At 42.7% G+C, this 22592-nt stretch overlaps 1 protein-coding gene across 1 annotated transcript in view; it reads left to right on the top strand.

The window, feature by feature from the left end:
* MAEL (maelstrom spermatogenic transposon silencer) overlaps nucleotides 1–6377 on the top strand; it is a 50277-nt gene extending 43900 nt beyond the window's left edge. The window contains exon 13 of the mRNA XM_077479742.1: nucleotides 1970–6377. Coding sequence (XP_077335868.1) covers nucleotides 1970–2085 — 116 coding nt within the window. The 3' untranslated portion in view covers nucleotides 2086–6377. The remainder of the gene's footprint in view (nucleotides 1–1969) is intronic.
* Nucleotides 6378–22592: the final 16215 nt, after the last annotated feature.

Below are 22592 nucleotides of genomic sequence, written 5' to 3' on the forward strand. Positions count from 1 at the left end.
AGATAGCCAACACTGTTGTCCGTTCCCACACCTAAATACTTATGAAGTGCAGCGATGCTCAACCCAAATTCTATACAATGTGATCTGCAAAAAAATCTACATGGTTAGAAAAAAGAAAGTGTCCAGAGTGCTGAAAATTAATCGCTAAATGGCACACGACTATATTATCCACATATTCCCATCCTCTAATCCCCATATATCAGATGAAATACGCTCCCTGTGAATGCTCAGAGTTCTTATAAAAATTATAAAGTTCAAAGAAACCAAGGTGATCTAATCAACCTGTTTATTCCACCACACTGTGCTCGGTATGCCCTCACCTCTGAATTTGATTCATATGTACTATAGCTCAATTAACGCCTTAACCACTTCAGCCCCAGAAGGATTTACCCCCTTCCTGACCAGGCCATTTTTTGCAATACGGCACTGCGTCTTTTTAACGGACAATTGTGTGGTCGTGCAACGATGTGCCCAAACAAAATGTATGTCCTTTTTTCCCCACAACTAGAGCTTTCTTTTGGTGGTATTTGATCACCTCTGCAATTTTTATTTTTTGCGTTATAAACAAAAAGACCAACAATTTTGGAAAAAAATAAATTAATTTCTATAATATTAATAAAATAAACAAATTTCTTCTTCAGTTTAGGCCAATATGTATTCTTCTACTTATTTTTGGTAAAACAAATCGCTTTTGTGCAAAAGTTATAGGGGATATATTTATGGCATTCTTATTTTATTTTTTTTCTCTCTCTACTGACATTTATAGGTAACGTTCATCCAGGGAAATCCTCTTGTGGGGGGGGTGTATCAGGGTGGAAATTCTTTTCCCTGCTATAGCAAATTGGATCATGTTTTGATGGGGTTTTTCGCCTTCCTCTGAATCAACTGTTTATATGGGATTGTATTTATTTTTTTTTCCTTAACTGGATGGACTTGTGTTTTTGTTTGTTATTTTTTTCCCAACCTGACTATGTAACTATTATGTCCAAAAGCTCCTAGAGACCATTTTTTATTATTATTTGGGGGGTTAAATTCTGCTTTTAAACCTTGTTTGTGATGTTAGCTTCTGTCCAGATATGAAGCGGAGAATCAGTTGGCCTTCTTTGGTATCAGTGTAGTTCAAAATATTGGATGGCACAGGCGTAGGAGGTTAAAGTTGAATTCCAGAACTTCAGCCACTTTGTAAAATGTGCTGTCATATGAGTGTGAGAGTGAAAAATGGTCTAGGCAGGAAGGGGGTGTAAGTGCCCGGTATTGAAGTGGTTAAAGAGCTTAGTCCAGGTGTAGCATGCACCTCATTTTAGCCACTTTGTAAAAAGTGCTGGCATATGATGAGTTAAAGTCTGGGACAGGAAGTGAAGGAAAATTTCACTAAGCATGAAGAACAAAAACCTGATTTGGGTTTTCCAATATTTCTTACTATATCCAAAATAAAATAAAAATATTAAAGACCCTTTACAACCACTTTTTGCTACAGGTATAATAAGGCTTACCTGTCGCTACCCCAGATATATCCTAAATCTGCAAGGTTTAGGAGATATCCCCTGTAATAGCATGTGCCAACCTTATCGGCACATGAGCACTGAAGCAACGGCACATACATGCCGTTGCTTCAGTTAGACTGTGCCATTACCGGAGGCTCCTGTGCACATGTGTGGGAGTGATGTCATTGCGGCTCCCTTGTGATTGGCCGGAGCCCGCAATGCCCGGAAGTAACTCCAGAGCAGCGAACGAGGACCGCTGCTGGGGCTTTGATATAAGGTAAATACATAATGAGCTAGTATGCTGTGCATACTAGCTCATTATGCCTTTGTCTTGCAGGTTTTTTTTTTTTTTTGGGGGGTGTTTTTTTTGTGGGTTTACAACCACTTTAAAAGTAATAAATGCATTCACCTAGAACCTTTGTGTCAATTTGCCAAAAATTTCACAAGTGTATTGTTGATGGTGTGTTTCTGTTCTGTCCAAATAGGAGCCAGTACTTCCGGGATGAATGGAGCAGCTTCCTTTATTCCCAGGAGAGGGCGAGGAAGAGGAATTCTGAGACTATTGGAGGAAATGCCAGATTTAAACCCTACTGAAGGATAAACATTTGCGATGTTGAATGGTTAATTCCAGTTTCTTGCAACCCTGCAGTGAAAGTTTTTTTTTTTTTTTTTTTTTTTCAAAATCTTGCATTTTCCAAAGATGAAAACCTCTTTTGATTTATCAGTTTGGTTATGTTTGTTTTGATCAGCTGACCAAAGATTCTGACCAATGTTCTGTAGTTGTCAGGATTGTAGAAAATTCCTACGTGAATTGTTTGTATTTTCACGTGAACGAAGCAGATTTTCTAGGCCAGGTTACACAACATGTGTACAGTTCTGTTATTTGCTGCAATGTCCCAGGTTACTGATGGCTTGCAAGATGTCATCCGTTTGATTTTTGATTTTTTTTTCCTTGGACTGTAGCTTCTCTAGTTTTTACTGGGAATGCACAAGTTACTATGGATGACTTCAGTTCTACCAGCAAGAGCAATTGAGAAGTCAGCAGGCACTTAAACTAGACAGCAGTAATTTTTTTTTTTTTTCCTTTGTTACCATTGTGCCTAATGTTGATGCTTGGTTACCAGTGACTTTAACCAACTTGTGAGTGCACTCGCTAGCCAAAAACCTTAAAGGTCCTTCCCCACTCAATCCAGATTTAGTGTTTGTTCTGATACCCTTTTTTAATCCTGTACGAGACTATTCATTTCCACATCCAATGTTGACATAAAAATCATACGTGCATTTAACATATTTTAGGCACATTATTTACCACCTATGTACATCTCACTTTATATAGAAATGCAAAAGCCCTGAGACCCTTGAGGCGTCCTGGGTGTAATGGCAGTGTATTCAGAGCTGTCACTCCATAATACTCCTTCACTGGCAGCTGGTTAAAAGGTTATGTAGAGAGGGGATGGAGGAGCCGCACCAGCACAGGCAGTAGTTGGACACTCAGAAGAGGAGAGGGCTATGGCCTGGTGGGAGGTCTAGGGAACGGTCACATTTGATAGCTGAAGGACATTGCAGGTTAATTAAAAATTAATAATTATGGAGTGAATTGCTGCAAGTAAGCATTATAATACTTGCTTTTCTGTGCTCTTTTTCCCTGCAATTTTCTTTCATTGGGGACAGGTTCTCTTTAATTATGTGATCAAGAGAAAAAAAAATATATACATATTATATATATATAAAAAAATATTCTCCACTCTGCTTTTGTAGTGTGCAGCAGCTGTTGAATGCACAGTGCAATTATTTTAGGATTGGATTTTTATGAGTTGGGACAATATAGGACCTGGGAAGGGGGGACACAAGTACATTAATGCTGTATTGGTACATGGGGGGGGGGGGGGCTGGAATTTAGAAAAGAAGGTGACCTTGGCCTTTAAAGTGATACTAAAGGTTTTTTTTTTTATTTGTTTAAAATAACAAACATGATATACTTGCCTCCACTGTGCAGCTCATTTTGCACAGATTGGCCCGAACCTCGTCTTCTGGGGTTCCTCGGTGGCTCTTGCGGCTCCTCCACGCATCAGATACCCCCCTAGGAGAAGCGCTCTCCCGAGGGGGCTACCTTGCGGGCGCACTCCCAAGTCTCATTTGCATCCATAGGCATGAATGCTGGACTCGGCCCCGACGCCTCTGTCATTGGATTTGATTGACAACAGCAGGAGCCAGTGGCTGCGCTGCTATCAATCCATCCAATCTGGACCCAAAACACCGGCTTTTGCTGGTGTGCTCATCCCTGGGATGAGATAGAGAGGGAGTTCAAGTAAGTAAAATGGGCTCGGGGGGGGGGGCTGCAGCATTACAGGAGGTTTTTCACCAATGCATACAATGCATTGAGCTGAAAAACCTTGAAGGTTTACAACCCCTTTAAGCCCAAGTGTAGTTTTAAAGTGTATTTCTACATTTGCAGCCAAACTGCAGAAATACCTACTTTGTTCCCATTTAGGCTACTTTCACATTGGGGCGCTATTCAGGTGTTTTTTGCGCTAAAAATAGTGCCTGTAAAGCACCTGAAAACTGCCTCTCAAGCCTCCCCAGTGTGAAAGTCGGAGTGGTGCGCTTGCAGGACAGAAAAAAAAAGTACTGCAAGCAGCATCTTTAGGATGGTGCGGGAGCATTGTATACACCGCTCCTAAACCGCCCCTGCCATTGAAATCAATGGCCAGTGCTGCCAAAGCACTAGCAAAGTGCTTTGGCAGCGGCTCTTTGCGGGCACTTTTAACCCATTTTCGGTCAATAGCGGGGGTTAAAAGCGGCCGTAAAGTGCGGTTAAAACTAGTGCCGCTTTACTGCCGGCGCTCTCACCATCCCAGTATGAAAGTGCCCTTAAATTGCTGCTTACCCCTTTTCCTTGCACAAAAATTTTACTTTAGCTTCTCCTTTTATGTAATATAATGAGTATTTGCTATAAGACCCCTTTCATACTGAGACAGTTTCAGGAGTTTTAGCGCTAGGAATAGCACCTGAAAACTGCCTCCCATGCTGCCCGAATGTGAAAGCCTGAGTGCTTTCACACTGGGGCGGTGCGCTTGTGGGACGTTAGAAAAAGTCCTGCAAGCAGCATCTTTGGGGGCTGCCACACGGGCGTTTTTAACCTTGGTTAAAAGCGCCCCGCTACTGGCCAAAAGCACTGCTTAAACAGCGGTAATGTACCGCTAAAATTAGCGCTTCTTTATCGCTAACGCACGGGCAGCCCTATCGTGAAAGGGGTCTAAGTACACTATATTGCATTGGCAGATCTCTGTTGTAAACTAGATTTGAACACACTGCCTTGAGGCGCCTTTCAGATGGAAGGTTTTCCGCCTGCTCAGCAGGGAATCTGTCCACTGATCCCGCACTAAGCAGGCGGATAAAAGGTCCGTATCCGCTCTGGTGATGCAAACTGGACACAGTTCACTATCCTCTGTAGGCGGTCTGATAGAAACGGACCGTCTATCTGTTTCTATCCAATGGTCATCTGATTTTCCAGATGGATGGGGAACAGATCCCCCATCCATCTGTTTTTAGCTGATTGGATTGTCAGTGGGTATCAATGGACATATATCCGTTAAAACTCGCCGCTCCATAGAGAGCAATGAATGGTCCGATCGGGTCTGCCTAAAAACTGACAGGCGGACCTGATCGGTCCACCTGTGAGAAAGGTCCTTAACAAAGGCGTAAAACTCTCAAAACTTGGGTTTTATATTTACATTAACAGGATGTTCCACCTTTTGCAAAAATGTAATGCATGCACCTATAATTTTCTTTTTTTTTCTTTTGTGCATTTCTTACAATTTTGCATTGGAGACTGCAGAGCATTCCAGTGGATTGCAGGTGCAATGCACGGGCTCTTGTAGCCTCTGCAGCCAGCTCCAGGTTCATATTAATATGCAAGTTTAAAGTGGTTGTAAACCTGAAGGTTTTTTACCATAATGCATAATATGCAAAGTAACTAAAGGCAAAACTTTTATTTTTTTTTCTCATAATGGGAAGAGGAATTGGAACACTTTTCAGTTCTTATTTCTGTGTTCCCGATTAAAGTGGAGCTCCACTCTAAGCAGTTCTCTCCCCGTACCATCCTGCAAATTTTTAGGACACGTCGCAGGTCCCAGAAGATTACATGACCATTGAGGAGGCGCATCGCGACTTGCACATGCGCAGTGCACACCCGGCTGTGAAGCCACATGGTCAGCTGCCCACACTTGTGGGACCGTCGCTGGGGAGAAGCGAAGGTTTACCAGCCACATCGCTGGATCGTGGGACAGGTGAGTGTGTGTTTATTTATTAAAAATCAGAAGCTACAAAAAGTATAGCTTTTGTGATAGCACAAAACCGAGTGGAACTCTGCTTAAAGCGGAGGTCCACCCTAAAGTGGACCTTCCGCTCATTGGAATCCTCCCCCCCTCCGGCGCCACGATCGGCACCTTTCAGGGGGGAGGGGGGTGCAGTTACCTGGATAATCCAGGTAACTGCACCCACTTCCGGGATAGCTCTCTGCGGAAAGGGGCGTAGATCTACGCCCCTTTCCGAAAGTCCCCCGCGGGTCCATCCTTATTGCGCAGCACGATTCGCGCATGCGCAGTAGGGAACCGGGAAATGAAGCCGAAAGGCTCCACTTCCTGATTCCCATACCCAAGATGGCAGCGGCAGCACCCGAGTGACGATCGAGGGATCGGCTTCGGGTGCCGACATCGCGGGCGCGCTGGGCGGGTAAGTGTCCTTATTTTAAAAGTCAGCAGCTGCTGTATTTGTAGCTGCTGGCTTTTAAAAAAAAAAAAAAAAACGGCGGACTCCCGCTTTAAGAGATTCACCTCCCTTTTTGTCCTATTTGCCAGTACTATAATATTAAATGTGAAAAAAAAAAAAAAATCAAAAATTTTGGGTTCTCCCCAGAAAAGTATTAGAGGGGAAATCTTCCAATCAAAAAAAAACAGAGAACATTGGCACAAATGAGTCCCAGGTTTAGGGGAGAGCAGAAAGTCAAATGGGAAAAACCGGTTGGTCCATAAAAATCTGTATGGAGCCCACAAAGATGGCAGCTTAGTGCAGGAGCAATAAGACAGCTCTGGGGAGGACGCTGGAAGAGAACACAAGCGCCCTACTAAGTGTAGCTTTAGAGCTACATTTAGTAGGGAAATGTTCCAATGGCGGCCTTTGCAGAGCTTTCCTCTCACTTCCTGTTTGGCTATGGAAGTGAAGGGAAATCTCTGCAACAGGACACAGATGGCAAAAAGAAAATCACCAGGGGTTATTATCGCCCCCCCCCCCCCCCCCCCCCCCATGCTATCCAAATGAAAGAAAAGTTTTGCCTATAGTTCTACTTTAAGATGTAAAAAAATAAAAACCTTGTGTCGCAGAACCCGCAGCCCCCACTTATATACTCTTACCTGAGCCTATTCCCGATTTAGCACTGTGCATGAGATGGCTGCTCTCTCACTCAGCAAATTGATAACATTGGGAGCCATTGGCTCCCACTGATGTCAATCAAATCCTGTGAAGGGGATGGGGCTGAGACACCTTTTGTGTGTCAATGGACGCAGACAGGGTGGCTATGGAACAAGCCTGCATGAGGGCCTCTATAGAACGCAGCCTTCTGTGGGGGAACTTGCCGAAGAGGAGGAGCCAGGAGTACCAGAAAGGGACCTTAGAAGAGGAGAATCCAGGGTTGGTCTGTGCAAGATCATTGCATAGAGCAGTTAAGTATGTTGTGTTTTTTTTTTTTGTTTGTTTGTTTTTTTAAACCACACAAAGCTTTAATATCACTTTTTTAAAGAGAATCATCTTCAGTCTGTAAAGGAGAAAGAAAAAAAAAACTACTGTAGCTGCTGACTTTTAATAAAAGAACACTTACCGGTCCAAGGATCCAGAGCCATTCTCGCTGGTCTAAGGGTCCCTGGCATATTTACTAAGGGAAGTCTGCTGTGACTCTACATTTTTCAGAAGAGCGGAACTTTCACTTTTGGGTGAAGTTCCGCTTGAAAGCAGTAGCAAAGTACTAAATCACTGCACTTGTGCTCCATTGAGAACTTCATGTTCCTCTGCAGCAGTGGAAGATGGGACTTTTAGTCTTTCCATGCACAGATCTGTGAATAAATGTGGCCGATTCTGAATTCCAAATGAAAAAAGGTCTGGGGGGGAGGGATTTAATGGGAAGACAAACATATAGTGAGGGTTTCTCAAATTTGACTCCAAAAGGTGGAAATGCACTAAATTGCATCAAAAGGAGTAAGCATTCCATATTAAGTTACAAAGGCTCTAAAGCTAGGTAGTAGTAATACTAGTAAAACTTCCAAGTCTGCAGGTTGTTGCGATGAGAACCACAGTATCCATGAGTGAGAACACTGAATGGCTTGGTTCAAACTATGAACACTTGGTGGTCCAGATTTGATTTCCAGTTCAGATAGCTTCTATGTGTACAACATATTCCTCACAGCAGTCCACCTACTGCATATATTGTTTGAAAACAAAACTGTAAAATGTTTGTTCCTTATTTGACTTAATTCTCTGTTATAAGTTTGAAATAAAGTTGAAAAAAATTAAAAGGTTTTGTACCTTTTTTTTATTTTTATTTTTTTATTTTTTTCAGTTCTCCTTTTAATACAAACATCTTCCAACCACCTTACGCTTCCATGTCCATGCTCTTGCTAGGTCTCCACAAGAAACTGCACAGCTACTGCAGCAAATTCCTCCAGCCAGTTCCTTACTGCTCTTGCAGCACATATACAGTGCCTTGCGAAAGTATTCAGCCCCCTTGAACTTTTCAACCTTTTGCCACATTTCAGGCTTCAAACATAAAGATATACAATTTTTATTTTTTGTGAAGAATCACCAACAAGTGGGACACAATTGTGAAGTGGAACGAAATCTATTGGATTTTTGAAACTTTTTTAACTAATAAAAAAATGAAAAGTGGGGCGTGCAAAATTATTCGGCCCCCTTGCGTTAATACTTTGTAGAGCCACCTTTTGCTGCGATTACAGCTGCAAGTCGCTTAGGGGAATGTCTCTATCAGTTTTGCACATCGAGAGACTGAAATTCTTGCCCATTCTTCCTTGCAAAACAGCTCGAGCTTAGTGAGGTTGGATGGAGAGCGTTTGTGAACAGCAGTTTTCAGCTCTTTCCACAGATTCTCGATTGGATTCAGGTCTGGACTTTGACTTGGCCATTCTAACACCTGGATACGTTTATTTGTGAACCATTCCTTTGTAGATTTTGCTGTATGTTTGGGATCATTGTCTTGGAAGATAAATCTCCATCCCAGTTTCAGGTCTTTTGCAGACTCCAACAGGTTTTCATCCAGAATGGTCCTGTATTTGGCTGCATCCATCTTCCCCTCAATTTTAACCATCTTCCCTATCCCTGCTGAAGAAAAGCAGGCCCAAACCATGATGCTGCCACCACCATGTTTGACAGTGGGGATGGTGTGTTGAGGGTGATGAGCTGTGTGCAAAAAGTTTGATTTTGGTTTCATCTGACCAGAGCACCTTCTTCCACATGTTTGGTGTGTCTCCCAGGTGGCTTGTGGCAAACTTTAGACGAGACTTTTTATGGATATCTTTGAGAAATGGCTTTCTTCTTGCCACTCTTCCATAAAGGCCAGATTTGTGCAGTGTACGACTGATTGTTGTCCTATGGACAGACTCTCCCACCTCAGCTGTAGTTCTCTGCAGTTCATCCAGAGTGATCATGGGCCTCTTGGCTGCATCTCTGATCAGTCTTCTCCTTGTCTGAGCTGAAAGTTTAGAGGGACGGCCAGGTCTTGGTAGATTTACAGTGGTCTGATACTTCTTCCATTTCAAAATGATCACTTGCACAGTGCTCCTTGGGATGTTTAAAGCTTGCGAAATCTTTTTGTATCCAAATCCGGCTTTAATCTTCTCCACGACAGTATTACGGACCTGCCTGGTGTGTTCCTTGGTCTTCATGATGCTCTCTGCGCTTTCAACAGAACCCTGAGACTATCACAGAGCAGGTGCATTTATACAGAGACTTGATTACACACAGGTGGATTCTATTTATCACCATCAGTCATTTAGGACAACATTGGATCATTCAGAGATCCTCGCTGAACTTCTGGAGTGAGTTTGCTGCACTGAAAGTAAAGGGGCCGAATAATTTTGCACGCACCACTTTTCAGTTTTTTATTTGCTAAAAAAGTTTAAAATATCCAATAGATTTCGTTCCACTTCCCAATTGTGTCCCACTTGTTGGTGATTCTTCACAAAAAAATTAAATTTTATATCTTTATGTTTGAAGCCTGAAATGTGGCAAAAGGTTGAAAAGTTCAAGGGGGCCAAATACTTTCGCAAGGCACTGTAGGTGTCCTTTTTATGAAGCAGTGACATCTATTCACTGGTTCATTCTCCGGCATTAACAGAGGAGATCTTTCTCCTCTGTATGCCAGTTTATAAAGCGGAGTAGATCGCTTCACCCTTGGAGGAGTGAAGAGATCTACAAAAGCTTCTAACACTGGAGAACGGCCCCTAATACCGCAATCTCGTGAGACTTTACGAGATTACAGTTCTAGAAATTCACCGATACACAGAGATGTCAATTTATTAAGCAGTGATAAATTATCACAGCTCAATACACTGACACACGGTGTGATTAATGTTAGTAAAATAAAGAGTCCCCCTACATAATATATACATGTATACACACACAGACATTATATATACATGTATATACACACACATTTTATATATATATATATATATATAATGTGTGTGTGTGTATATATATATATGTATACACATAAATATGACGGGGACATGGTTACAGTGTTGGGGGGTCTGAACGAGGCATAAGGAAGTTAATTATCTTCCTCTTTCCTCCTCAGATCCCCCCCACATTCCCTCTTCACTCCCCGATTCTCCACCTCTGATCTGGTGAATCGGGGAGGGTGAATTCTGACACAGATCACCAGTGAAGCGCTCAGATCGCAGCTTCATAAACTGCCCGTTACTGTGTCATTCAATGAGGATTCTCCATGTGTGGAGATAATAGGCGGGAGAAAAAGTTCAAACACTTCTCCCCTGATTTATCTCTGGTTCATAAACTGTTTATGGGCTGTGATCAGCAGCGATCCTCAGGATCGCTGCTGATCACTGCTTCATAAACGGACAACATAGTGAAAAGAAGTGAGTTCCTCTGGAGGGGCCTTTTTTAATGCCTCACCCAAGATAGACTGCCTTTCCAATAGTAAAGAACTATATTGTCAGCAGAATGGAGGTATCAGACGGGTGGTAGCCATGAGGCCGCCACAGTGGGGATCTAGCAGGAGCATGGAGTGGCTAGTATAAACGAGGACCGTTTTTTTTTTTTTTTTTTTCTGCAATCATCAGGGCAGGTTGTGGTGCTGTGGATGCTCATTGGTGTGCTTCAATTTAGAAAGCAAGGAAAGGATATATTTGATGTGATTTTTCTTTCCTACAGCCAGGAGTTGCAGTAAAGAAAATTGCTTAATTCCCTCATCAACGCAGTCAGTGTTGCTGGGAGAATCCCTCCTGTGGCACTATTGTGACCCGGGAAAGGGGATGGTGGACCAGGGAGCCATCCCTGCCAGAAGAACACAGTAGAGCTGCACAATTAATCGTCAAGAATCGTTATCGCAATCTTGACTAAAGTGTTTCACAATTCTTTCTATGCTAAGAATTCTCTCTGCTCTTCTGAAGCCACAGCCCTCAAAAGAAAGGAAGAGGAAAAACTGGGCAGTCTGCCAAGAATCGGACATTCTTTAGCATTTGAACTTACTGTAAGTATAAACATTGTAACAATTTGTCAATGGAATAGACTTCGTGTGTAGGTGAAAAAAGTCTAACCACTTAAACACAACATTTTTCTGACATTTATTGGTTTCAAGTTGAAATCTTTTTTTTTTTTGTTAGAAGATTACTTGGAACCCCCAAACATTATATATATATATATATATAATTTTTTTTTTTTTTTAGTAGACACCCTAGAGCAGGGATATGCAATTAGCGGACCTCCAGCTGTTGCAAAACTACAAGTCCCATCATGCCACTGCCTCTGGGTGTCATGCTTGTGGCTGTCGGAGTCTTCCAAATGCATTTTTTTTTAATTACTTTAATGAATAAAAAAAAAAAGAAAAAAAAAAACAAACCAGTAAAGTTAGCCCATTTTTTTTATTTTTTTGGTATGTGAAAGATTTTACATTGAGAGAATCGTGATCTCTTTATTATAAGCAAAAAAAAAAATCGTAATTCTCATTTTGGCCAGAATCGTGCAGCTCTAGAACACTGATTATTGCTAGCGGCTATAGCTGCTGGCAATACAAGCATGTAAAAATCCGGCGTGCTGGTTGTACCCAAGTCACATCATGTGACTTGGGTACAATCAGCCTGCCTATAGATGGCTGGACTCCCGGCCGGTCCCTGCTGAGAGATTCAAACCCTCTGTGGCCAGCTAAAAAGAGATGTATGGGTTTTGTGTTTTCCCTCTTTTGATTCATATTTGCCTAGGTGGATGCAGCATGGGTCCGATGCTGCATGTGTCCCCCCCCCCCCCCGTGGAGGGGGCAGGAGTTGGCTGGCTCAGGCTCTCATCGGCTTGCTTGTGGGCAGATCCTGACTCCTCCATGGTGGTGATGACGCCCGAGCCTGGACCGCCTCTGTGATGTCAGCAGAGAGCAGACTTCAGGTCATAGGGATGCAAAACGAACTGTACTTCTGTGATTCACAGGAGAAGTCCAGCCAAACGAGCTTTGACTGGACTTCTCCTTTAAAAAAAAATATATATATATTTAATTATTGAAAATCCAAGCATAAAAACCATGGTAAGCAAGCTGCCTTAACCACTTGCCAACCGCAACGTGTATATAATATAATGTTGCAGCTTGGAAATGGTTTACTGGGATTATGGCTGAAGATATCAGCCATAACCCTGGTTCTGGGGGTTTTTCTGCAGACGGCGGGCTTTCTCATGATCGATTCTATGGCCTTAGAGGACTGGAAGGATGTCAATTCTGGTCAACGCTGGAAGGACTTTTTTTTTTTGCTTTTAAAGGGTAAAGGAGAGATTTGGGGTCTTTTTGACCCCAGATCTCTTCATGAAGAGGGCCTGTCATTCCTATTTCTTTTACAGGAAATGGTTACATTCCTTGTAATAGGAATAGAAGTGAAAAAAAATTTAAGGGGCAGTGTAAAAATACGTTTAACCACTTAACCCCCGGACCAATTTGCAGCAAAAGGACCAAGCCCCTTTTTGCGATTCAGCACTGCGTCGCTTTAAAGAGGAAGTAAACCCTGATGGGTTTACTTCCTCTTTCATTCCCTGCAAAGGTAAAGCATAATGGACTACTATGCATCGCATTTACCTGACACAGGAGCCAGCGAAGTCACCGCTGTCCCCTGTAGTCCGGAGCATCCATCTTCTCGGGTCTCGCTGCTCCGCCACTGTCATTCGGCGAAGCCGCGATGACGTCACTCCCGCGCTTGCGCACGGGAGCCGCCACTCACGGCATATCGCCGTTGAACGCGGCAAGCTCAGTGCACCTGCGCGCCGCTGTCTAAGGCGCATGCACCGTAGACAGCAGTGCCTGTCTTTTGGCAAATATCTCCTAAACCGTGTAGGTTGAAGAGATATTTCTTGGACCTACAGGTAAGCCTTAATCTAGGCTTACCTGTAGGTCAAAGTGTGTTGTAAGGGTTTACAACCATTTTAACTGACAATTGCGCGGTCATGCAACGTGGCTCCCAAACAAAATTGGCGTCCTTTGTTTCCCACAAATAGAGCTTTCTTTTGGCGGTATTTGATCACCTCTGCAGTTTTTATTTGTTGCGCAATAAACAAAAATAGAGCGACAATTTTGAAAAAAAATTCAATATTTTTTACTTTTTGCTATAATGAATATCCATAAAAAAACATTTTTTTTCCCTCAGTTTAGGCCGATACGTATTCTTCTACAATCTGCAATTAGCGATTATTGATTGGTTTGCGCAAAAGTTATAGCGTATATATAGGGGATAGTTTTGTGGCATTTTTATTCATTTTTTTTTTTACTAGTAATAGCGGCGATCAGCGATTTTTTTTTTTTTTTTTTTTTTTTATTGTGACTGCGACATTATGGTGGACACATCGGACATTTTTGACAAATTATTGGGACCGTTATTTATACAGCAATCAGTGCTATTTAAATGCACTGATTCCTTTGTAAATGACACTGGCAGTGGAGGAGTTAACCACTAGGGGGCAGTGTAGTGTTATGTATGACGTTATGTGTTTTTTTTTATTGTAGGGGGCGTGTCCTGGCATATGATGTCACTGATTGTCCTTCCCTATAAAAGGGAAGAGACGATCGGTGACAGCCACACGGAAGCACAGGGAGAGGTTTGTTTACACAGACCTCTCCTTGTTCTTCAGCTCTGTGACCCGATCGCAGGACACCAGCGGTGATCGGGTCCGCTGGTCCCACGGTCATGGAGCTCAGCGCCGGCGTCGCGCTTCTGACCCACGGCTGGGCACTTAAAAAGCAAAGTACATGTATGTGCTTGTGCCCAGCCGTGGCATTCTGCTGACGTACATCGGCGTGAGGCTGTCCTTAAGTGGTTAACCACTTACCGCCCGCAATAAAGCAATATGACGACGGCAAAGTGGTTGCGATATCCTGACCGGACATCGCCAGGTTATCAAGCCGCTGCGTGCCCTGGGGGCGCACATCGTGGCTATCGTTGCGGTTTGTCAATCTAACACGCCGCAACTCCGTTCTAGGTAAAGAGTCTGACAGAGCAATATTTCTAGTACTAGATCTCCTCTGTAAAGCTAAACAGGTAAGCTGTAAAGGTGTTTGAAAGCATTACCTATGGAGATTTTTAAGTACCGTAGTTTGTCCCCATTTCACGAGCGTACTTTTAAAGCGTGACATGTTGGGTATCTATTTACTCGGTGTAATATCTTTCATATTATACAAACAAATTGGCGGTAACGGTTGTTTTTGTTTTTTAAAATCATTAATGTATTTTTGAAGAAGAAAAAAGGTGTTTGCAAAACCGCTGCGCAAATACCGCATGACAGAAAAAATTGCCATTATATTCACTGCTTAAAAAAATAAAAATGTATGTTTGGGGCTAGAAGTAATTTTTCTAGCAACACATACTTATTTTAACTTGTAAACAAAAAGTATCTATCGTACAAGGACGAATTCACAAAATAGAAGATTGAGAAATAAATTACATTGACACATACACTGGAAATCAACATTAGAGAATAACCTACAATTTCCTAAATTTCAAGGTCGCCGCTTAGTCCTATTTGAAATGATGTAAACAGGAGTAAAAGAGCAGTTTTGTTTAGCATATTTCATGCGTTAGATATACTTTGAAGCACAGAATGAAAAACTTCAATAAGATTTGAAAAAGAATATTGATGAAAATGAGAGAACATTTTCAGATACCTCCCAGTTATTGGGTTTAATCTGGCACCTAGTGCTGATTTATTTTATTATTTCACAAACACTATTTAATTTGCAGCCTAACTTTCCAGTTTTCACTGGCTTTGCAAGATGGTGAGCTGTTCTAAAGTGACTGAAACCCTCTGGCAGCAGGTTGTCCAGATGAAGGCCAACGGGATGACCAGCCATAGCAAGAGAAAGTTTCACTTTCTACTATTTGTTGATTGTTGTAACCTTTAGAAAATGTTGTTGTAATCTTTCTCTGGGCTTCAGTCATTGATATTCTCATCTTGTGTTTTCTATAAAAGACCAGCCGCCGCAGTTATATTGTGGCAGGTTGGCTCTCCTGGGCAAATCGATGTTATGGTACGTCGGCCACTTTAAGACCACTAGTGAAGCGTGATGTGATGTCCGCCAGACACCTGCGATCACGCCTGAGAGAGACAGAACAGGGATCTGCCAAACTTAACAGACAGATCCCCGTTCTGTCAGGGGAGGATAGACAGATCTGCTGTCCCTAGTGATTAGGAACAGCAATAGTCACTACACTGCCCCCACAGTTAGATACACCTCCCTAGGGAACACTTAACCCCTTGATCGCCCCTAGTGTTAACCCCTTCCCTGCCAGTGACATTTATACAGTAAGCAGCGGCTATTTTTAAATCTGATCGCTGAAAAAAATGACAATGGTCTCACAAAAGTGATCTGTGGATGTGCAATCATTGGCTGGCAAGGTTTAATCAGGACTACTCCTCCCACCAGTTGCATCTATTTTAAGCTTTCCGGGAGTGGTATTGTTTGTTGCTGCTACTCCAGGGAGTCCGTTGGAGCATGGAGATACCATCTTGTCTGCATTCTAATGAGGCTTTGAAATTTCTGGTTGGGCTTGTGGGTTTGACTCATTTACAACAAATTTTTATTACAAAAATCAAAAAAAGAATAAAGTGGGGGGGGGGACTTTGTATACCTTGTAGGGTTTAATGAATACATACACCAAAAGGTTAAAATATAATTAATCTTTCTTTTCCATATACAAATGGTTAAATAAAAACATTACAATTACAGCAGGTTAAAATCACAGTTACTGTTATTTGGTGCTGGGCCTAAGAGAATCCAGACAGATGGCCTACACATTTCACGGGAGAGCCCACTTTATCAGGGCTAGCACAAATTATTTTGTACGTATACTGTAATAACCTACAAGCAAAATTATAAATAAAAATATTGATAGATATTTTGATCATTATCAACTATAGAAACGGGGCTAAAAATCTTCTTAACCAAAAATTGAACTTCTGCTTTTTGGATTCCTCCCCCCCTCAGGTGTCACATTTGGCACCTTTCGGGGGCGGGGGGGGGATAGATACCAGTCTAATACAGGTATTTGCTCCCACTTCCAGTAAAAGATCGCCGCAGAATCTGTGGTGATCTACGCCATGTCCAGCCCGTCTTTGCCCCCCCAGCAGTCTTTTGGGAGATACACAGGTCCCAGAAGACAGCAGGGACCACTCAGAGAATGTGCATGCGCAGTAGGGAACCAGGCTGTAAAGCCGCATGTGATACAAAAAGGATGACACTTGCCCCCATCTATAGCTGGCTATCGCAGTAAGAAGCATCAGAAGGCTGACAACAGGTATAAACAAGGCCAAGGATAAATCCAAGGAAAAAAACAAGCTTAACTTACCGACCAGCTCTTAGACAACCAAATAACCTGTCTAACAGTATGCATTACAAGCAGGGATTTAGTCTGCACACATTTGCAAATGCATGCGTAAGCCACAGAGCCTCATCAAGGCATCCTGGTATCTGTGGTACCTAACACTAACTTATAAGTGTCCCCACAGTGGAAGCACATGCATTCTGATGGAAAGGTGAGAGCAGGAGGACTGAAGGGGATCCCAACCCTTCTTAAAGGTACAGGGGTACAAGGTACCTGAGGGGCGAGCGCGGCACGCTCTGTGATCGGCGAGTCTATGAGACTCGCCTGATCACCGATCCGAGCAAGGGGTCGATCCCGACCCCTTATCACGTGATCAGCTGTCAGCCAATGACAGCTGATCATGTGATCTAACGGAGCCGGTAATCGGCTATTATTCCTCCTCGCGCTGACAGCGCGAGGAGAAAAAAAAGAGCCGATCACCGGCGGCCGCGATCGGGACATCAGTCCCGATCACGGCCAGCCCTGCCAGTGCCCACCTGCCCCCTCATCACTAAGCATAATAAAAAATAAGTGCCCCCCATCAGTGCCCATAGTGCCACCCAGCAGTGCCCACAGTGCCACTCAGCAGTGCCCACAATCTGCCTCAAAGGTGCTGCACCCCAGTGCCACATATCCGTGCCCATCAGTGTCATCTACCAGTGCCCAGCAGTGCCGCCCATCAGTCCCATCTATCAATGGTACCTATCAGTGCCATCTTATCTGTGCCCATAGGTGCCCCCTTATCTGTGCCTATTAGTGCCGCCTTAACTATGCCTATCAGTGCCCACCAGTGCAGCCTATCAGTGCCGCCTCATCAGCGCACTTCAATGAAGGAGAAAAATGACCTGTTTGCAAAATTTTATAACAAACTATTAAACATGATTTTTTTTTTTGTATTTTTTTTGTTTGTTTAGCAAAAAATAAAACTCCCAGCTGTAATTAAATACCACCAAAAGAAAGCTCTATTTGTGGGGAAAAAAATGATAAAAATTTCATTTGGGTACAGTGTTGTATGCCCGCGCAATTGTCATTCAAAGTGCATCAGCACTGAAAGCTGAAAATTGGTTAATGCATGCCAATATTCTGTTTGCTTTGTTAGCAGCAGCTTGGCATTGCAAGCCATTGCTGGGCCTATCATCTACTAGGACCCCCAGGTCCTTTTCCATCCTGTATTCCCCCAGAGGTTCTCCCCCCAGCGTAAAGATTGCATTCATATTTTTGCCACCCAAATGCATTATTTTACATGTTTCTACATTGAACCTCATTTGCCATGTAGTTACCCACCCCATTCATTTGTTCAGATTTTTTTGCAAGGTTTTCACATCCTGCAGAGAAGTTATTGCCCTGCTTAGCTTAATATCATCCGCAAATACAGAGATTGAACTGTTTAACCCATCCTCCAGGTCGTTTATGAACAAGTTAAATAGGATTGGTCCCAGCACAGAACCCTTAGGGACCCCGCTACCCACCCCTGACCATTCAGAGTACTCCCCATTTATCACCGCCCTCAGAACTCGCCCTTGTAGCCAGATTTCAATCCATGTACTCACCCTATGGTCCATGCCAACGGACCTTATTTTGTACAGTAAACGTTTATGGGGAACTGTGTCAAATGCTTTTGCAAAATCCATATACACCACATCTACGGACCTTCCTTTATCTAGATGGCACCTTACCTCCTCATAGAATGTTAGTAGATTGGTTTGGCAAGAACAATTCTTCATGAATCCATGCTGATTACTGCTAATGATACCGTTCTCATTACTAAAATATTGTATATAGTCCCTTATCATCTCCTCCAAGAGTTTACATACTGTTGATGTTAGGCTAACTGGTCTGTAATTCCCAGGGATGTATTTTGGGCCCTTTTTAAATACTGGTGCTACATTGGCTTTTCTCCAATCGGCTGGTACCAAAAAACACAACAGTGATACAAAAAGGATGCCACTTGCCCCCATCTATAGCTGGCTATCGCAGTAAGAAGAATTGGAAGGCTAACAATACGTATAAACAAGGCCAAGGATAAATTCAAGGAAAAAAACCAAGCTCAACTTACCAACCAGTGTTAATTGTGCAGCCATTGTGCTATATGCTGGGTGTTCAGTGTGCCCCTATACCTTTAAGAAGGGGTGGCTGCCCTTCAGTCCATCTGCCCTCACCTATTCATCAGAATGCATGTGCCTCCGCTGTGGAGACGCTTATAAGTTAGTGTTAGGTACCACAGATACCAGGGTGCCTTGACGAGGCTCTGTGGCTTACGCATGCATTTGCAAATGTGTGCAGACTAAACCCCTGCTTTTTAAGCATACTGTTAGGTCATTTGGTTGTCTAAGAGCTGGTTGGTAATTAAGCTAGTTTTTCCTTGGATTTATCCTTGGCTTTGTTTATACCCGTAAAGCCGCAAGGCTTCACTTCCTGATTCCCTTACTGAAGATGCTAGTGCCTGCACCTGGGAGCCGAGGGACAGGTCGGCTTCGGGTGAGGACATTGTGGGCGCCCTCATTTTAAAAGTCAGCAGCTGTGGGATTTGTAGCCTCTGATTTTTTTTTTTTTGTTGGCGGAACTCGGCTTTAAATCGCTCAAAAACAAACAAACATTACAACATATTATAGAGCTACATTATTTATTTTTTTGATGCCCAGCAGTGTGTCAAACCCAAGGAGGAAGCAAAGGACAAGTGATAGACAGGAGGGTATACTTCCCTAAAAGATCTAATTTTATTTAAATTTTCACTTAATATAAATTGATGCCTATAATCCCGCATAAGCGGCTAAATATACGAGATGATGTAGTGAAATATGCTGCTGTTTCACCTGTGTAATGCCAATTGTTCAGTCAGTCGGGGAGGAAGCCTCCATTACATAATCTCATATATTTAGCCGCTTAGGCGAGAATATAGGCATCAATTGATATTAAGTTAAAATGTAAATAAAATTATATATTATTTTAGGGAATTATACCCTCCTGTCTTTTTCCTCCACTTGTCCCTTTGCTTCCTCCTTCGGTTTGACACACTGCTGGGCATCAAACAAAAAAAAATTTAATGTAGCTCTATAATATGTTGTAATGTTGTTGGAGCGATTAAAGCGGTTGCGCAGTCATATTTTTAAATTTTACCTACAGGTAAGCCTATAAGGCTTACCTGTATGTAAAGAGAATATCTCCTAAACCTGTACGGTTTAGGAGATATTCCCCCTCGCAATGAGTCGCTGACTTCAGAAAGTCCGGCAGACGCCAGACACTGCCGGGAAGAAAACTCCCGCGCGCATGCGCTGGAGTGACATCGCGGCTCCGACCACTCACAGCGACGGAGCCGCGATATCCGGAAGACACGTCAAGGGAACATGTCGGCTCCCTCTGCGTGGACCGAGTGAAATGCGGCGCCTCGTTCTAAGGTAAGTATTTCATAATGAACTAGTATGTGGTGCATACTAGCTCAATATGCCTTTTCCCTTACAGGTCTAGAAAAAAAAAAAGTTGGCGGGTTTACTCCCACTTTAAGATTTTTAACCCCCTGTTTCTATAGTTAATAATGATCAAAATATCAATCAATATTTATATTTTTGTCAACATCTTGTTTGTAGGTTATTACAGTATATGTACAAAATTTGTGTTACCTCAAGGCCCTGATGAAGCGGGATCTCCCACAAAACACGTAGGCCATCTGTCTTGATTCCCTTAGTCAGGACCAGCACATCCTGGACCAAATAACAGTAACTGTCATTTTAACCCGTTGTAAATCGTAATGTTTTTATTTAACCATTTGTATATGGAAAATAAAGATTAATTATATTTTAACCTTTTGGTATATGTATTCATTAAACCCTACAGGGTACACACAAAGTTCCACCCCCCTTTATTCCATTTTTGATTTTTGCTTTGCTTGGGATGGTTCATGTGTAGGGTAATAATTACCTTACATCCTCCCCTCACCTCTGTGCAAATGTTTTACAAGTTCATTTCTTTTTTCTAAATGTTGCAGTCTGCCCCCCCCGGTAGGTTAGATCGAGGCATTCAAATTGCACGCCATGTATATCCTTCATTGGTGAGATCTTACGTCCAATATAGGCTTTTTTGCTTCCCTTTACTTTGTGGGAGGCCATGGGGGCCAATTTTGATTAGGTTGGCGTTCCCACTAAGGCAGGGGTCTCAAACTGGTGGCCCTCCAGCTGTTGCGAAACTACAAGTCCCATGAGGCATTGCAAGGCTGACAGTTACAAGCATGACTCCCACAGGCAAAGGCATGATGGGACTTGTAGTTTTGCAACAGCTGGAGGGCCACCAGTTTGAGACCCCTGCACTAAGGAGTACGGTAGGTTTTTGTTTCTTTTTAGTTTGGGGCCTTTGGAATGATATTGTAAGGAAAATGTGCATGACTGAGCCATCTGTTGGGGTCCGCCTTTGTTGAGATTTGGTTGATTCTCATTTTGGCTTCTAGTTATTGTTTGTTACAATTTAGCCAACATGTTGTATCTTCATTAAGATGGTGCTTGATGGATTGGACCAACTACTTTTTTGTCGAAGATTTTTATAGAAAATGAAAATGTGTTGGGACTCACATGTATTAATCTGTCAACCTCTGATAGATTGTAAACTTTACGACGTGTATTAAATGTTGGCTTCTTACAGCAGCTTTGCATCAGCCCTGTTTTTATCATGGTTTTATGCTTGGATTTTCAGTAAATATTGTTTTATAAGGTTGTTTAATTTTGTTGGTGCCTTACTTTGCAAATTGTATGTGGCACCTTGGGCTCTACCTTAGACTTTATAAAATAGGTGTACTTCCACCATAAGGTGAACAAGGACTGGGAGTGGTGAGCCTGAGGAGCACAGTGCCAACGAGAAGGAGATTATTGCAACGAGAGGGGATTTTATATTTTTGGCTGTTCCTAGGCCACAGAATTTAAACAAAAAAGTGAAGATGGGCCTCAATATAAATCTTTCACAGATTTAGACAAATCAAACCACATATGATGAAAAAAAAAGAAATAAAAAATACATAAGCAGAGGTTTACATTACTGCTTTAGCATTGCAACCTGGGGCTAGAGCAAAAAAAGTGCAGCTGTTCACTATTCAAACATCTTAAAAAATGGCAATCCATCCAACTTTTACAGGAGCAAATAGTACAGGGCAAATTAACATGAATGCAAACACCCCAGAGCAATTATACTTAAATGCATACACCCCCCACAAAAGAAAAAGGGGTGCAGTGTAAGGACACTGAAACTGTGCCATGGTCTCTAACTAATCTGGCACTCAAGTGATTTATGCCTTTCACCAATGCCCTACTGATCAGACATTCATGGGGTCCGAATGTGGCCTCACCCACTTGGGAGGATAGAAGCACACAATATATGGCCCTTTGCTGTGCACAAAGCTAGCTTCTGTGAAGACGTAGTTTTACCGGTTTGGTGAAAAGCAAGGGACTCCAAACTTTCTAGAAATGGCCAGTATACTATCCTTCAGACTTTGTGTTGGGCCGTACTGAGTCCAGTGGGAGTAGAAATGTCCTGGTGTCTGATAGGTATAGTGCCCGTGATAGGTATAGTGCCTCCTCGCTGGCATCACTAGGAGGAATTGTGCCCCTTCATTGGTGTCAGTGAGAGGACATACAGTATACCCAACTGTTGGTGTCAGGATTAGTGCCATATTGTTGGTGTTAGCGGGAAGAAATGTGCCCCATTGTTGGGAGGAATTCTGCTCCATTGTTGGTGTCATTGAGAGGAATTGTGCGGTGTAATTGGAAGGACATATGTCCAATTGTTAGTGTCAATAGGACACATGGAAAGTTCTTGGTGTCAGTGGATGGAATAGTGCTCCAAGGGCCAGATAAAAGCAAGCAAAGGGCCACATCCGGCCCCCGGGATGCAATTTGGAGACCACTGGCATAAAGGAACTGCAGTTACCTACACAGAGCCCTGACCTTAGCCCTACTGAACACCTTTGGAATGAATTAGAAGGAGATTGTGAGCCAGG

Source organism: Lithobates pipiens, unplaced genomic scaffold, assembly GCF_037356315.1.
Source record: "Lithobates pipiens isolate NorthernLeopardFrog02 unplaced genomic scaffold, aLitPip1_a1.2 Scaffold_16, whole genome shotgun sequence".
Classification (NCBI taxonomy): domain Eukaryota; kingdom Metazoa; phylum Chordata; class Amphibia; order Anura; family Ranidae; genus Lithobates; species Lithobates pipiens.